General features: G+C 42.0%; 1 protein-coding gene across 1 annotated transcript in view; it reads right to left on the bottom strand.

Moving 5' to 3' along the window:
- LOC119446766 (dnaJ homolog subfamily C member 16-like) overlaps window positions 1-18,259 on the bottom strand; it is a 31,300-nt gene that overhangs the window by 12,174 nt on the left and 867 nt on the right. The window contains exons 3-10 of the mRNA XM_037711305.2: window positions 17,614-17,822; window positions 16,597-16,730; window positions 11,063-11,291; window positions 9,167-9,442; window positions 6,413-6,598; window positions 5,656-5,824; window positions 1,654-1,913; window positions 568-642 (exon numbers count right to left, since the gene is read on the bottom strand). Of these exons, the coding sequence (XP_037567233.1) occupies window positions 568-642; window positions 1,654-1,913; window positions 5,656-5,824; window positions 6,413-6,598; window positions 9,167-9,442; window positions 11,063-11,291; window positions 16,597-16,730; window positions 17,614-17,822 (1,538 nt within the window). The remainder of the gene's footprint in view (window positions 1-567; window positions 643-1,653; window positions 1,914-5,655; window positions 5,825-6,412; window positions 6,599-9,166; window positions 9,443-11,062; window positions 11,292-16,596; window positions 16,731-17,613; window positions 17,823-18,259) is intronic.

The raw sequence follows: 18,259 nt of genomic DNA, 5'->3' as shown, positions 1-18,259 counted from the left end.
AGCAAATATGGCCACTTACATAGCCACTGCAGAAGCCATATAAATCGGCACACCGCAACAGATAGAAACTTGGTGTAGAGGACAAATATACTTGTTATATATTAATCCTCCCAACTTTATCAAAACCTAGCAAGCGCTAGATAGTTGACTTCCTTGAAACATCGCACTTTGCCCTACGGTATATATGTTATCAAAGTGCCTAGGACATAATAGTGCAAGGACAGGCTGACATGACAATCTATAGCACGTAATCGTAATCAACACACTTGTATTAGCACTGACGCCCACCATGTACTTTTATTCGTTTAAGCGTGTTGCTCCACACTGCACGGGAGGGTGGGGACAGGTGTTGATTTACAGCAGCAGATGGTCACAGCATATGCCTTGAAATTGATGTTCAACTTGTAGACATAGATCTTCCATCCCTTTTGCATAGCACTATTGAGTCATGTAACAGCATCTTTAATGCAGGTGGACACTGACGACGATAAAAACTGCCCATGTAACAGGTGCATAACTGTCCCTCTAGACCACTCGCACCTAGATCAAATAGCTTTGATGACTCACTTGGGTTTCGCTGCTGAGGGAGGCACCCTTCCTTCTCGTCTGTAGCGCTCCTGGATACTTTTTTCTTCCATTTGCCTGAAAAGAAAGATGATAGACAATCTGCACACGTGGTCCCCAAAAATGCTTCTGCTCACGTCATTGTGAATTTTTGCATCAACCTCCTTGAAGTTAATTTGCCCTCATAAATTCATTATTCCACATCGATAGTTTATTAGGCTCCAGATTGCTACCATTTGACTGTTTCAAAACACTACACTAAACATATCTCTAGGACAGAGGCTCTCAAGCTGAGTTCCAAGGAACTTGGGAATAGTCCTTTGCTGCTATTTTAATGCAGTGCAAATAAGGTTTGATAACACATATTCAGCAATTTTCTACAATGTTGCGCAAATCTTGTTCAAACTATGACAAACCTTTTGCAATTTTCTCTAATATTGGTGTTTCCTCCAATCTCTTGCAAACCTTAGCTCAATCTACACAGTCTACCCAATGCTGATACATTCTATGCTCTTCAAAATTTTTTCCAGCGTTGGGTACATTAATTTGTACAGAACTTCTCTAAGTACCCGCCAGCACCCTCCGTCAGATACCTCCTTTATTGGCCTGGCATTATTGAACAAAATATTTTCATTCAGCCTTCTGCCGCTTCCCTAACCACTTTTACTTTTCACTACCTTTTTAGACATTTACAATTTCACTTCCATTCTGTTTCTTTGAGCAGCCATGCAATGACCCTGTCTTCGACTAAGCAGCAGCAGGACATCACATCAATGAAAAATATTAGCTACGACAATGTTACCTGAAGTGTTTCTAACCTTTCTAAAGTGCTGAAGGACAATGTATTCGATGATGTTGACTAAAAGACGACAAATATATTCCCTCCCATGCTTACGCAAAGGGCTAGTTTAACTTTTTTTCTTCTTAATGGGTGGTGCAGGAAATTTTAGGCAATGTCATTATGGATGCCAGTGAGTGACCTATGGCAACACCATAAGATGTGGCATTAGTTTGCCACATGAGGAAGCATAGTTGGCACCGTGTGCTGCCAGTGGGCTAGAGAGAGAAGACCCCATCTGTGCTCCTCACACTAGGTAGGACATGAAGTAGCCGACGAGCACGATGAAGCCAAAGGAGAGCGCCACAGAGAGGGCGGGCAGGACTTCGTAGCGTGTCAGGTGGTCCCGCAGCGCGTCCCCCATGAGCACGAGGCGGCGCAGGATACGACCCAGCAGGCCCCGGGCATGCTCGTCCACAAGCACACCTAGACGGGCGTCGTGCGGGAGGGCCTCGGACGAGTGCAGCAGCCGCGACAGCGCATTCTCCAGCTCCTGTTTGCTCTCGTTCAGCTGTGCACAGACAACAAACAGGTCTGTTGCAGGGGCTAGCATTGTGACGATTCATGATATCTGCAGACATGACATTATGTCTGCATTCTGATCACTTCAAATTAATCACAAGTCAGATGCACCCAGTATGTGTGCACTGACTTATAATAACCAGACCCTTAACCTCTCATTGCCTGAATTTTTTAGTCTGAAAAAAATTATTCAAATTTCAGTTAGAAGTACCTGCATGCGAGACAGAACATCCGAAATTACTTTCACAACATTTTCTACCCTAGTATGAGATCGTAAACTCGTTAAAGAAAACTGAAATGGGCATCTAGCAGAAAAAAAAGCCTTTATAGTATTCTCATGTTTTTGCATTAAAGAACCTCTGACTTGGCAGGTGAACCGTCTCGCATCTTATGGCAATCAGTAATACAGTCGGTATTGCAGAGATGGCGACTTCAATTTGTGCGCTTGAATGGATGTAGCCATACGAGTTTCTCGAGTGTTCACCCTTGTTGTAAGCACCGTGCACAAAGCTTTGTTTTCTGAGTCACAAATGGCAACAAGCTGAATCTTTTTTTGCTGGATTGCCACACATGTCGAAATCGGGGTCTCTCTCACTTAACTCGTTCATTATTGGTAGAAATGTGCTCATTTTTGGTGCTCTTATGTTTTAATGTCTTATTTCAAAACATAGTAGTTCCAACAGTATACTGCAATACATTAAGTTACAGCCTGATCACTGGTATCTTGAGTGGATGTAGAGCAGTAATAATTGCTCAGACAGTTTTTTTTTTTAGAATTCGTACATGAAACTTCAAAGAAGCACTTTAAAGAAACTTGAATGAAAGTAATAATTTGCTATTTTTAGTATAAGTGCTGAGAGTAAAAAAAAAAAAAATGTCACAGTTTCGCCCTAAGGACAAAGCAATGAATGCGATAGCAACACAGCAATGTCATACGAAGTAAGGTGAGCGGCTTTGGTAGCAATATGAATTGTAGTAAACATGAGCTGATTAAGTAACCAGGTGTGCTGCGGCGTAAGTAGACCGACATGAAGAGAGACTCGATGACCACAAGAAGGTGCGTGTGAAACAGTGGTGTTGATGAGAAGCGCTTCCCGTGGGCAGCGCGTGCGAAGGGACACACCTGTAGCGCTGCACTGCCGATCCGGGCAGCATTGCATGTGTAGCGTGCGTTGGAAAATGTGGCCCGACTATTACTAACTGAATGAACAAGCGTGGTGTGAGCGCGCACAAACAAACATGGATAGATCACACTGAATGACTGCAGACAACGACTGTCAAAATGCTGGCAGCAAGCTGCATACGCCGCAGCGGGCGAAGGTAAAGCTTTAGGCGAAGGTGCGTGTGGTCTATCGCTTCAACAGAAACTGAGCGACGAATGCACAGCGCATAGAAAGGTCAGAGCCGTGTGGAGATAAGAGACGGTGCAGGCGAGCGACGAGCGCGGTTGTTGGCAGAGTAGAAGTGCGCCCCCCCCCCCCCCCAACCCCCCGCTCCCTCCGGCGCTGGCTTCCCGCTTCCTTGCTTGCGCGTGGGAAATTGAGTGCGTTCGCTCTCCGTGATAGGGCGCGTCCCCGCACTTTTCCGCTCGGGCATACGGCGCGCGGCGGAAGATTTTATCTATACGGAACCTCACGGCAACGGTGATGGCAGAAATCCGGTTGAAGTGTCCATATAATTGATCGCAATAAAAAAATCTGCAATATACAAAATGTGCACCTGGCTCCTAGTTCCTAACTTTTGTAAGTCAGATCAAGCAAGAATTTATTATGAAGATTTGTTGGCATCAATACTAATAATAGTGACGTCAATGCTAGCAGTACAGCAGTAGCTTTGCAAATGTGAAAACAGGTAAGTTCCTATTGTACAGAGAGCATTTGTTTTTACTCATTACAACAGGCACTTGGTTCGTTTTTTACTGCATTCTTTAGGCTCGCGAAGTAATGCTTGTCAGATCAGGGAGCATGCAGAAGCCTTTTCATACTTGATTATTGCATTCAATCAGATTTTTCAGCAAGCAAGGTGGCCTAGTGTGCGTTCAACCTCCACTGGAGCCTCCACATGCATTGTTCAGTTCCTGTACAGTGCTGTGCAGTAATGTGGAGCGTTGCACAATAATGTGCAGTAATGAATAAGGGTACTTGCATAGGTGGAGTTCAAAGTGTAAGAGATTAGACTGCAAGCCAAGCTTCATTTGAAGACTGGTCTGAAATCAACTGCGTGCACCTGTGTGAGTGAAAACCCCACACGAAAGGAACGACTGCTCATAATAATTTGTACGTGCACTGTCGAAACGTTGATGAATTTTAAAAGCAACCACAGTGGGGAAAATGAAGCAAATCTACTGTGCAAGTTCCTTTTTATCCCCTTAATATCAGCAGGAATTTCTTTAATCTTCTTCGCAATTTCTGTCAACTCATAACCAGGATTAGTTTCAACATCCACTCCGAGCAAGAAATAAAAAAGAAAGAGGTCGTGTGCAAAAAGCAAGACAATTTCGACTGCAGCCATGCCTGTTGCGATATCGATTCGTACAGTATTAAAGAAGTCTTGTTTTCAGTAACATGTTCTCAAAAATTAACAGGAAACTTAAAATTTTCTGTCTAAAGAAATAGTAATGCATGCTAATGGACTGTAATAATCTCCTTGTTCACTAATGCATGGCAGTCAGCAAACACTATTGCGTATTTTTACCCTGCTAGCCAAGTGGTGACTATGTTACTTAAAGTGGGCCCCTCATGAGCTTTGTACATTGCAAACAAATAATTCTGCGCACATCATGCAGCCATGATCACTTGAGCAAACTATTACAGCTGTGGATCCCACAAAAACTGTAAGCATTTCAAACACAAGCCCACTCATGCTTCTTCTAGGCACACTCAATGTCCTCTTTGCCTGTCCTTTTGATGGATGATGTCATAGAAATGGAAGACATCAAATTGGACCCTTTGAAACAGCCCCATGCCCATTTTCCTGCACTACAGAAATTTCCTCCTCAGCTGTCATAGCATCGGTTACCAAGCACAAGAAATGGGTAAACAGTTGCTTCCTGTACACACTTGCAGGGCAGTGGCTTGCCATCACAGCAATAATCACTTAATTTGCACTTGAAAGAATGCTAATGAGAAAATATACTTTTCTACCATGGCCGTCATCTAAGTAGAGACGCCTAGGTCTCACAAATCTGCTACACAAATAAAGTTTATTCCTCCTCCTCCTCCTGCCATGGTAGACCTATATGCATGCAGTGCATCAGAACACCAGCATGCTGCACTTATTTTCTCCATTGATGATTGGCTGTGCTACCACATAAAAGAGCTTTGGCAGTGGAGGAGGAGAGGGAAGGGATAAAAAATGCTCATGGACACTGGTTAAAGCAGTGGGCGAGAATTCCTGCATCAGGCAAGATTTATTTGACCATTTCACAACACTGCCTCAAAGGAATCAATCAATCAGTGAATCAATGCTTTATTTCCTTTCCAATAGGATGAGGCGGGACTAAATACCAGTCATCTGTGTCTTCAGTGTTACTCAAATGTTTAAAAAAATTCTGGCACTAGAACCCTTGCTCAATAGCACCTGTCAACTGCCAGTGCATAATAAGATTTCAGACAAGGTGGGATGAGGGCCCTTTAATAATTGTGCCAGCAATCCAGAATGGTAGTTTTACAAAAATTTTTAAAGGCAAGCTTTTCTAAGCTGCACCCACCACACCACAGGCAAAAGCTCACCTTCTGGGGCTCGTCAAGCCACGGTGCCTCAATCCATTGATACTGAACTAAGTTGTGGTCTTTCCTCCACAAGATGACCATATGAAGGACGGGGTCTTCAGGTGAATCCTCACCCGAGCTCAGGGTGTTCACAAACTCCTTCTGTTTTTCCTTGTACACAAACATAAACCTGTGCGCCAGAAGTGAAGTAAAAAGAAGCAGCAGCATTGTCACCTTTTCACTACTTTGTTGATCAGTCATAAGATGACTAATGTATTTACTTTTCCTTGATATATACCACATTCTTGGACTCTTAACACACAACAAGAATTAGAGAAACAAGTCCAAAGTGAAGGTGGGGTACACATTAATTTTGCTTTCAGGTGTGGCTTCAGTGCAATGGTTTCACATATAGTTGTGAAGCTGCACTACACTATAAGTGTAAGTACCCTAGTGACGACTTACGTACAAAATACAACAAACAGCTCAGATCACTTACAATGTAACTGCTTACAGGTACATGTGAAAATAGAGCATCATGTTTACAGGATTATGTGGGCCAATAAGGCTTATGAGGCACATGAACAAAATATTTGATTTTGAGCCTTGCATGCTCATGCTCCATAAAAAATCATACTGCACACCCATGCAACAGCACACTGTACATTTGCTGAAAGGGGCTTGCACAGCAGAAAAGTCCTTGCTTTTAAGAGCTGTATCTCTAACTTTTGCAGCTCTGCAAGCAACAGCTAGAAGAAAAAAAAATAATAAACCTTACCTGACGCGCTCAACAGGAAAGCCCTTTTGTTGAATGTAGTCTCTTAGCTGTGCTCGGTTCGGATCATGTAAAGCTGTGTTGCCTGTAATGAGTACAACACAGAGGCGGCGACGCGTACGAATCGCTTCGGGTGGGCAAAGCTCATCGAAAAGAACCTGCGATGAGACTCGTGGCAAAATCAGAAACCTGTAGAATGGAGAAATCAGAACAAAGAACAAATCAGTCAAGCTACGAACAGAACATTTTAAGGTAGCATCCTACAAACAAGAAAAATGTGAGCCTAGCTCTTGATGGCCATTCTTCTACTATAACAGAGCAGAAGAACACATTGTAATTATTCCAATGTTTTTCCGTGCAAATGCAGTCAGTCTTTTAAGCGATGACAGCTTTATGAAGGCAAAATTGTAGAACAATGCCAAACGCCACGAAGTTGCATGTTAAGCACACCAACTCTGCTGCAGGCTTGCATTGCCATAGGTCAACAGTAACTCCCTCTGAATCTAAACTGGCAATGACTATCCTAGCTAATATAGTGGTCACTGCTGAGAAGCCACTGTCTCGTTTTCCAATGGAAACTCCATGAAGCATGTTTTTTCTGGCACTGTGCCAACCTCAGTTTACAGAGAGTGAATACTGCCTCCTAATATATTCTATGCGACTGTCCTGAATATAATGTTCAGAGACAGTCCCTGGTGTCCGCTCTAGCGCACCTTGACAATAGACCAATGTCAGTTGAAACGATTCTCACATGTCGACAGAAGACATCGCAGCTGAACGCGACAAAGGGAACTACTTAAGTTTTTGAAAGAAACGGGCTTGGACAAGCAGCTGTGACAGTGATGCCACGTACCACGCAAGAGTGACGGACTGTGACTGACGATGTGTGTGCTGTGCTGTGTGTTCTCTCTCTCTCTCCTCCCCATTCTTCATTCTCCCCCATCCCGCTCCCATGCATAGGGTAGCAAATCGGTTGTGCTAAACTGGTTAACCTCCCTGCCTTTCCTTCTCGACTCTTTCCTTCCTTCCTTGGCACGTAACTGCAACAGAATCATTAACCCTTTCTTGCTCAAATTTTGTTTCTGAAGTAACAAATTTATATTCTGTGCAATTGAACATGAGAAAAATAAGAATAATGTTTCCTAAGCAGATTTTTTCATTATATATGAGAGCCACTCATATCGTCTGCATTATGAATATGTCGGCAATATTGTTATGGAAATAGCAGTTGAGCTTTGTGAGCAAGAATTTTCACAACAGCAAGCACGACAGCTTTAACCATATCACGCAGTTGTCTCTTATCAGGAGATCAAGTCTGAGATAATGCACATGCACACTTGGCTGACAGCGGCAATGGCTGATAAAATAAAACATGCTTTGAAGCCCACCACTAGCTGCAAATTCATTGGCTAAACGTTGCACACTGTGATCCTTTCTCGTTGTCACAAACTCCTCAATGCATCTGTTGCCTGCCAGTGATGTGCGGTCAGGCGAGCGTGAACTCTGGCCTCGTGTCATCGTAGCAATGTGCATCAGAGTGCGCATAGGAGGTCGTGAAGAGAACCCGAAACATGTGGGTAATGAGAAATTTAGGCAAATATCATACTTTAGTGCAAGTTAGAGCACAAAGTACATTAATAAGCTTTCTGGCTGCTGGCAGAATAACATGCAACAATTAAACCCGGATATAACGAAATTGACAAATTCCCGAAAAACTTTGTTATAAAGAGGATTTCGTTATATGCAAGTTTAGCACGAAAATTCGAAAAAGAAACGCTTACCGTATTTACTCGATTCAAACGCACCCTCGATTGTAACGCGCACCCGTTTTCCGTGACCAAAAGAGAAGAAAAAAAAATCCTTTACAGTACCGCGCACCTCATGCTTTCATACAGAAATACAACTTACTTGCGCAGTAACCAATGAGCAGCGCTGCCAGCGCATTGAATAAAAAAAAAAGTTTTTTTTTTTTCTGTTGGCAACATCAACTGCAAAAGGAGAGTGCTAGGCCAGCTGCAGCAAGCAGTGGGATCAGGTTTGAATGAAGGGAGTGGGAAAGGTCACGCCCACGGCGGCAAGATCGCTGGGCCGAGGGATGCAGGCCCGCCTCGCGCAAGCTCACACGCACGCACACGTGTGCTCGCTCTCACCTCGCAGTCGCTGTGAATTCGAGTGCGCCAAGCGCTAAACCGCCGCTTCGCATTCCGTTGCAGTGGAGAAGGTGCTTCCGGTTGCTGCTCACGCAAGAGTGACAAAATTTGGGGCAAAATCTCTAGGTTGTCGGCGGGGAAAATTTTTTATTTCGAGGGGGTCTCCCGCTGCCACTTCGTTAACGTAGAGATCTCAAATACATGTGTTTCTATGGGGTAACGGCCAAATAATAAAAAAACTTCGTTATATCCAGGAATTTGTTATATGGAGGTTCGTTATAAGCAGGTTTAACTGTAAAACATTACTTCTTGTTTGCTAAATTGACTTTTTGAGATTGCTTATTTTTTGGAATGCTGAAATAATCTTTTAACCCCTTTGGCACTCTTGCATACACCTGCATGCACATGCATACACACCTGCTTTGTTATTATTCAGTTTTCTACAGAGATGTCTCAACATTGCATGGCCTGCTGGGAAACCTCCCATTCATGTGCACTTCAACACGGTCAAGGCTGCTATGAATGCTACACATTTACACTATCGCATTTCATTTGTGGGCACTTGCATGCACACGTATGTATGGCGAGATATGCAGAACTTATTTACCGGTTTGCCTTGAGCACATCTCTGAGAGACTGTGGATCCAGCTCTGCCATGCTAAGGAGTGCCACAGGGGCACTGGTGTGCTCATTGAAGATCAACAGGGACTCTTGACGAAGTCCTACACCAGCGTGACGCTGGCGCAGAGGCTCCGTCTCGGGCTGTCCCAGTCGGACATAGCCAAAGCGAACACGCTCTCGGAACTGGAATGCCGCCAGTAGGTAGCGCAGCCGCACAGATGCCGATGGGCTGAACACTACTGCGCGCACTCGGTTATCGGACCTGAGCAGAGGGAATGTAGGCAATTAAAGGATTAGACAAATTATAATACTATAGCACAACTCGGAATTTCCAAACAAACATCACAATAGCATGTTGCAGCATTCCGAGTGTCACATGTGTTCCCAACATTGCTAGTTCTGACAGCAAGAAGCCTCAGTGTGATGTCATGGTACACTCAACACCATCAATGCAAAGGAAACGTAACTAATAGCATTAACCGCATGGCCTTAAAGGGACACCAAAAATAATTTAGCTAGTATGGTTTATATAATTATAAAGTATAATTAGGGTCCTTTGTTTTCCGGTAGAACCTAATAATTCCCGAGTTTTGCACCCTGAACAAAATTTACAAAAATCAAGCTAAAACCGATTTCTCCCCGAAGCTTGCCTTTTCGTAGAGGATAATAATAAATGCAGATGTTACAAAACTAATGAACGGTGCTCATCCTTTGTGAGCAAACGTTCAAGTTATATGTCATATTATTAATGTAATAATATATGGATATGGTATATGTCTCGTTTTAGCTAAACAAACAAGCAAAAATTGGCACATATATAAATTGAATGCATTCAGTAACTGCCAGCGTTGAGTGAATGGAGCCTTGTTGGATTTTTTTAGTAGCCACATTTACATAATATGACAAGCGCAGTGCATTGCATTTCCGACATGTCGCATACAAGTAAACAGCGGTAGTGTACTAGCAAGTAAATTAACACAGCAATGACATTTCACTGCATTGTGAACGGTAGCTGTTACGTTCAAAGAAGGGTGGCTGATTCGTCTAGTCAGTATTCTATTAATTCTGTTGCAAGAGCATACATTGGGAAGTAGCAAAACAGGACAACTGACAAGGACGAAAAGCACAACAGGTTCCCCTCCCCCCCAGGATGGACCCAGAAATGCCCCCAATGCACATGATATATATATAGGAAGATACGGAAACCATCAGCTCCCCCTTTGAAGCAAGCCCGGGTGTATTGAAATTTTTAAGTTTCCTTTTTCCTTAGTTAAAAAATGCAGAGATCAAAGTAAAAAATGGATTGCCAGACCAGTGTCTATTTTCTTTTTTTTTTATCTGGCTGCTTTTCAATGTATTAATAATGCTTGAGAGCAAGCATTTGAAGAGATGTGTTCGTCGCATGATTTGTGAGCAGCTCTCTTTGCCATTACATGTTCCTGTGAGTGATTTTACTCGTTTAAGTATAATGTGTCCAAAAGGAGACCACAGCTTGGGTTTGTAAAGGTTACAAGGAAATTCTCCAACTTTGGGCTGCCAGGCAACAAAACCCTCGATTTTTCCTCAGTTTCCCTGCCAGACAACAAAACTCCCAATTTCTCGCCAGTATTCCTCTTTAAAAATAACGCCTCTGAATTTCAGAAAAATATAAAACCTGAAAATGAAGGACCCTGAGTATAATCAACCAAGATCAACAACTCAAAGAAAGAGGGAAGGTGCTTCCATTGCGGCATTGCAGCGAGATGAGAAAGGCGGTAGTAGAAGTGTGGCTGCCTTCTCCAAGTAAACCTTCCTTGCAGCAAGAGTACTCAAATGAACATGAAAAAGTACTACTTAAAACATGTAACAAAGCAACGTAAAAACAACAGCACTAGGGACACACCAGCCTGAAAGGAAGTCGTCAAATGAAGACATGTCCTCCAGAACAGTCACGGTATCCCGAGGAAAGAGGCGACGGCAGAAGTCAATGGCATTCACAAGGCTAAGTTGGTCTTGACGGTAGTGGATGGCGCGCCCTTCCACCAAGCCCACCAGGTACGGCAGGCTGCCAACACCCAGTTTATGTGCTAGACCAGATTCATGTTGAGCATGAATAGTAGCAAAACCCACACCTGTAACAGTGCAACAAAAGAGAAAGATGAGTATTCACTAAAATTTTGCACCTTTAACCATCGATGGAAACAACTAAATCAAGTTAGAAAGATTGTGATTCGCAAGTAAGAAATAGGTCGCCTTCACCAAGACCAATGCTTTGAAATATCAGAGACCTACATAAGTGTTCCGTTCTCAAAGCAATACACTGTGATATAAAGGAATGTGGCATTGACAGGTCAAGATTGGCTAGTCAATTATTTAAGGAATCATCATAATACACTTAAAAAATAAATGATAATTCAGCCTCACAATTATAATGAAATTTTCCTGCTGGAATAACATCCAAATCTGGGGGAAAGAATGCTGCAAATTTAGGACAGCTCTCAATGACGCCAAAGTGGCACAATCTAAATTCAACAGAAATCGATAAAAAGAAGCAGAGCCTTCAATCACAGTGTTCCCTTCTAATAATATATCATCCTTTCAGTTCTAAAGGCACAATGTAGTGTTGTTTTCTGATAAGTGCAGACCTAGTTAGAACGTGTTGTTAGGGTAGTTGATTAATTTTCTGTTAACGAGGACAACTACAAAACAATTGTGCCAAAGACTTCAGCAAGATGAGCCCAGCCATATACAGGTCTTCTTGTTTGTTTATCTGCATAGTTCTTGTTAGTTTACACCTTAAGTGTGCCTTTACATATCAAAGGCATAATGTAGTGCACCATTTGACATGCTAGTACTAATCATATACACAAAATAAGCAGTAAGGCATGAGCCACAATGTAAACACATGCAGGAAAACATTGACATTAGCAAGAGAGTTTTGCAGAATTCCACCTGGCAACCTCATGGTGCAACACCAGAACACATGAATTGCAGGTGCCCTCATTCTGCAGAAAGCAAACAGTCAAGCAGGTACCTAAAAAGAAGCTGAGAACAAACTTAAAACTCATTATTTTTTACATAAACTGTAAATTGTTTAACTTGCTTTCAATCAATAACAATTCAAACCAAACTAATAAAGAAGTCGAAGCAGAAAAGAAAGTGTGGTAACAATGCAGACACAAGATTCCCTTCAAAAGCAGATAAACATCAGAAGGAACAAAATACAATAAAAGCAGTGAGAAACCTTTCTGCAGATTATACAACTATTAGAAGGGGACAATGTTTATCAAAGTATATAGGAGAGAACTACTTCTCTCGCATAGGCCCCCCAGAACATGACACATTATGATTCATACTCTCATTTACTCTTAATTGTACAAGGAGCATGCCGCAATGCACAGTAATTCAGCTGAGCATGTGTGCAAAGTACCAATACCTTTTTATTCCTCTTCTCTGAAGCAGTCATCTACATACCACAAATACACTTATAAGCTATAGCTGCTATGCTTATGCAAGCAAAGCTGCTAAGCTATGCATCTTTGTCCAAGATTGCTTCAATAGTATGTACAAGGGATGTTCAGTAATTTATATACCTCAGCAGGAATGCAAATACTTCTCACAAAGTTTTCTTTTTTTTTTTTTTTTTCAATACTGTTCCGTGAAAGCTCCACACACTTCACAGGGTTATCCTGCAGTGACTTAAACACCACTGGAAACAAGAATCTATTTGGATGTGAAACCAGGACTTCACGGCTTCTTTTGATATCATCATCGATGAAAACTATTCTCCATGAAGGGATATCTTCAATACCATGAGCAGGAAATAATACAATGGAACCAGCTCTGAACCTTGCAAAGATGTTTCAGCTGCTGGAATGCACATTCTTGAATGAATGTAATCCTGTGATTTGTGAGACATGTGAACTGCCGCATTGTCATGAAGCAGAAGCATGTCTGCTGCCAGTTTTATTGCCTTTTCTCCTTGACTGCCTCCCGCAGGGTGTTCAGTGTGTTGGCACAACTTGAACCAGTTACATATGTCTCATGTGGCAGTTATTGTTGTCTTATATGGAATAAACTTAGACTCAAAACTACTTAGGCATCTCAGCAGACAGCTGCAATGACTCTTCCTACAGATTTTTTGGCTGATTTCTTGGTTGTGGGTGATGACTTGTGCTTCTATTGCACTGTCTCAATTTCAGACTGATCTGATTCAGTTTCATTGAGAGTCTGATTCAGAGTCTGATCTCATTACTGGTCACCAAACTATGAAAAAACTTCACTGGGTCATCGTGGGGCATTTCCACGTTCTGACAGCACTGAAACCTTGTGGCCTTTCGGAATCGTGTCAACTTTCTCGAAACCCATCTTTCACTAACGTTTGGCATGCCCAACTTTTCATGAATAATTATCAAAACTGAACCTGCAAGAGACGCCCATTTCCTCAGATATTCTGGAGACCCTAATTCATCTGTCTTGCAAAATTAAATCCTCAATGTTCATGCACATTTCTGTGAAAGTTGCCTGCACAGCTCATTCTGTGACAGTAATGTGCAATAGACTTCCTACCGCTATTGGTTTGTTAGCTCCAAAATTTTTGCTTCATAGGAGGATGGGGAACGCTCACTACGAAATGCAGTCATGCTTTTATGTGTCTCCCGATTTCTCTTTCCTTCAGTGAGAAATATTATGACAGCGATTCCCCAGATCAAGCACATGCTTACTTGCTGCACACTCGTGTTCACCTACAATCGCATCCCTTCGAACGCTAGATGCACACTAAGTATTTCTTCACATAAGTAACCTCACCACATGTTTCATAACTTGTTGAGACTTGTTTCAGCTTGTTGGCTGGTTTCCTTCATAGTCAGGTAGATCCACTGTAGCCAAAGTGAAATTTTGTTGCAGTTGCACTTTAAGTGGCTTCCTTAATGGCTTCCTTAATATAAATTCAGCTGTCAGTTGCCATGTCATCTAGCGTAGGGCTGCTTAGTGTCTTCTGTACAGTGTTGCCACCTGGATTGTCAAGCATTCTACCATAAAGGATCCTAAATGTGAACTATTATTTTCTTTTAGCAAAACCACCACATTATCTGCTAACGTATATTTTTTGATAAAACCCTCGACATAAAAAGAGGCATAAATACTAAATAGTGAGAATGAAGTCCTGAATCCACGAGTAATCTTAACAAACCACAAGTTTCATGAAAATAAATGTAAATAACTACGTACGAATAAGAGAGACAGCCACGCTGCTTGCGCAATTATAATATAAATAGGTGACTAAAGTTATGCTGAAGGTCAGTTAACTGACTACAAAAAAATATCACACTCTTGAAGAAACAGACAAGATGGTGTTGTCATTTTCTTCCTGACAATTCTATTCTACGGCTGCAGCGCTGTTTTTCGACGCAGGCACAGATGGGTGAAAGTGTCAGAACATGATAGCTAGAATGCTAGTTTGTCGTCAGTATGCAGGCTCAGGCCGCCCACTTGCAGACCAAATGTTCTGATTGACTCTCGACGCCTGTTGAAGTTGGAGGCTCGCTCATTCTTAGTAGGCATCATGAATGCCAATGTAGTCGCAGCACCCATTTCTTGTGTCTTTTCAACCAAAATCTGATTGTCAAAATGGTTAACACCACTATGCTAAAAGCGAGGTTATTTCGGAGCTTTGTTTTCACCAATTTCATGCAATTGAATGAGCGTTCTAATTCAGCATTTGAGTAAATAACAGTACCAGCATTCAGACAGCGAAGCCTACCAGAAATTTTCACTACTAGAGTCAAGATAATAATTTACTTCACACCAGAAGTACTGCATCATTGACGGTCTTGCCACAGTCATGATGCTCGTTCATTCGCTTTCTATGACGTCATCTCTTGTACAAAGCGAGGTGCGGTGAGGTATAGTGTCGGATAAGCTACACACGCTTGCAGCGTCGAAATCTAAACTTCTGTTACGAAAGAAGTGCAACTACCCGCAATTACCCTTTACTTAAGTTAGCTAAAATTTCGCTATCATATGCCAAACTTAGCTGAAAAAGCGCAATCCGCTACAACGTCTACTAGCCACTAGATGCCCATTTTCCCAGCTAAATTCAAACAAAATTTGCTAGATTTAGCGGAATATCCACTAAGGTGGCAACACTGGTATTATGGTGTACAAGTGACAGTCTGCTAGAAGTATGCCTAGATATGAGGGATGCCTTGACCTTCGTGCATAAATAAGCATGTTTTGTTGCACTCATAGGCAGGGCTTTCAGCTACTCATAGACAGGGATGGTAGCTACTTTTGGGAGCTCTTAGTTATAAGAATTTTGAACGCAGGTGCAGCAATATTAATAGTGGCAGATCCAATCAATTGCCTCAAATTGCAGTGCACTGACAATGCTATATAGTAGCGTGGCGACAGAATGTGTGCCATCGCTGTGCTGTTGAATGAAATGCACACAAAAAAGATGTATCGCTATCAACTTCAGCACCTTGGTTGTAGTAAATTTTATATCATGTCTTATAGAATGAAATTTATGTTCTGAATTCTGCGATTGCCATGCTAATTGTACCTGACAAAGGTAAACTACACACTCACTGTGCCCAGGTATACTGTCTCCATGTTTTGGCAGGAACTCCGACTTGGCTATGCTAAAGTGTGGAGCAATATTTTCTGCTGTGCAGATAACCTTATGAAAACATGACAAAAACTCTCTTTCTCTGGTAACCTCTCCCTGGTAGCTACACACTTTTGTCAAATAGTATTCACAATTGTAAAATAAGTTAATCTGCTTCATCAAAAAAGAAAAAAAGAAATTTAAATGTGTTTTATGTTGTGTTTCTCCGGTAAAAGAATAAACTTAGGTATAGGAGGCACTAGAAAATGGAGTCTGCTGCTGTTTCAAATTTTGATTTGTTCCATTTTTTTATATCAGATATTCCAGAATATTGCACAGGAAAAGTCTCTTACACACTGATATCATTACATGAAGTTAAATATGCAAATTAAATAGGAAAAGCTTTTGTTACAAAGACACAAGAATTAAGTTAATGCGCTAAAATACATGAGACTGCACACACTGAAAAACAGGGCCCAGAACAGCCGCACCTCTAACAGGTTAATTCAGCCTTGAAATCGACACATTCAAACCTGTTTGATGCATCTACGTCATGCAGTTCACACTAATAATCAATATAAGTTGCACTTCCAATCCAAAAACATAAACACAGGATCTTCCAAAACTGGAGACATTATTTGTATCCTATAGAGAAAAGACCAGAACCCATCATGAATCGAGCCATTTTGCTAGAGGAGTGAACTTGTTGCACATACAGCTCACAGACAAGGTGAACTGAATCTTGACACAAAAAGCAGTAGAATGATAAGCTCACCATGCTACTACAAAATGCACCCACACATAGAAAAAGATGTCCTGGCACATACCTAAAGGCTCCATTTCTTGGACTATTCGCTGCCATATTGGCTCTACGTGAAGACATGGAAAGCAGAGGTCTCCGTAAAAGAGGATCAGGTATGGCTTGTAGTTACTGTCGGGGACTACTCTATTTTCATAAGCCCTGGAATGGAAGGGACAACAGAACATAAGGTCATGCTATGTGCCAGTGGCGCACCGACCGGGGGGGGGGGGGGGGGGGTCGGGTGTTGTAACCCACCCCTGAGGCCGAGTTAACCCCCCTTCACAAGTCCAGCCCCACCAGTCCAACGTGTACCTTCAGCGCTCTATTCGCATTGTCATTACAATTCAGGAGGCGGCTTGAGGTTGAATTCCCCCCCCCCCCCCCCTGATTAACAAAAACACTCTATCTCTTTCTTGTATTTATTCATTCACTCTTACATTACTTTGAGTAAAACGCTAAAGAAATAAACATCATCATCATCTTTGGTGTCATTGGTATAATTTTAGGCAGTTTATTTGCTGTTGGATTCCTCTGGCTAAAGCAGGAAATTGCATATTATGCTAAGTGCTTGCTTCCCCCCCACACACAAAAATTAACTCCCCCCCCCCCCCCCCGGCAGAAATCCTGGGTGCACTAGTGCTATGTGCAGATACTTGCTACTTTTTATCAGCTACAACTTTCTGATAAATGACATTAAAAAGTGAATAGAGGGGCCCAATTACCTTCATGCAAAGCATATCTACAACAACAAAAAAAAAAGTTGGAAGCCAGTAAGCCATTGCAAACAATGGATGGCTTGGCCTTTAGTTTATTGCAGCAGGTTAATTATATAACATTAAAATTATTTCAGATGTTCACAGATGCGCACACAGAAAGAAAAGCACAAAAGTATTGGCAATTCTTGAGGTTCGATGGGGCAAAGTTTGCATAGGATGCATTAGCAACAAATTAGTGATTTGGATCAATCAAGATTTATCTTTAGAGACCATGTTTACGTTGTTGAAAAATGTTACTTAAAGGCAAAATAAAATTCCCAACTTACTTGAGTGTGATGGTAGCCTTATGAAACACAGAGCCTTGGTTAAAACTAAATTTAAACTTCATGTTTCCCTTAGAGAACACCGTAGACTCAAAAGGATCAAAGTCAAATCTGTTGAATTGACTGTAGTCGGGTTGTCTCCGAAAGTTTGGCGTGTCTTCTGTTTGGCCATACTTGTCGAAGTTTTCTTTCCTCTCAGGATCAGTCAGCAGCTGCAATTAGAACGGAATAGCCCTTGCAGCGAATAAAAGAAACTAATTCGAACACCTAAGGGAACTAGAGTAACTACAGTAAGGGAAAGGCTGCCATGAGAGGCAGCTTTTCAATGCAGCATCTCTGTATTGGAGATTATCTGATGTCTAATTGTTGGACTGTGTCTGCAGTTGCGATCACTGTGCAGATTGCAAGTGTTTCTTGAAGCTTGGGTCATTGCAACTGTAATTTAAGGGCAGCCATAGAAAGGTTGAGTGCACTTTGCACCTATTGCTACACAACACATTGAGGTAAGAGCACAAACTCTGCACAGGTTAATTGAAACTAAACCAACTTGGAACATGAGCAAATATAAGCAGAACAAGTTCTGACGAGTAGTTGATACAGAAAGACAGCAACAACTGAATTCTTGTTTGCATATTCCAGCTTTTGAGAA

This window comes from Dermacentor silvarum, chromosome 3, assembly GCF_013339745.2.
Source record: "Dermacentor silvarum isolate Dsil-2018 chromosome 3, BIME_Dsil_1.4, whole genome shotgun sequence".
Taxonomy (NCBI): Eukaryota; Metazoa; Arthropoda; class Arachnida; order Ixodida; family Ixodidae; genus Dermacentor; species Dermacentor silvarum.
Note: the sequence above shows the minus strand (reverse complement) of the source record. Positions and strands in the feature narration are given on the sequence as shown.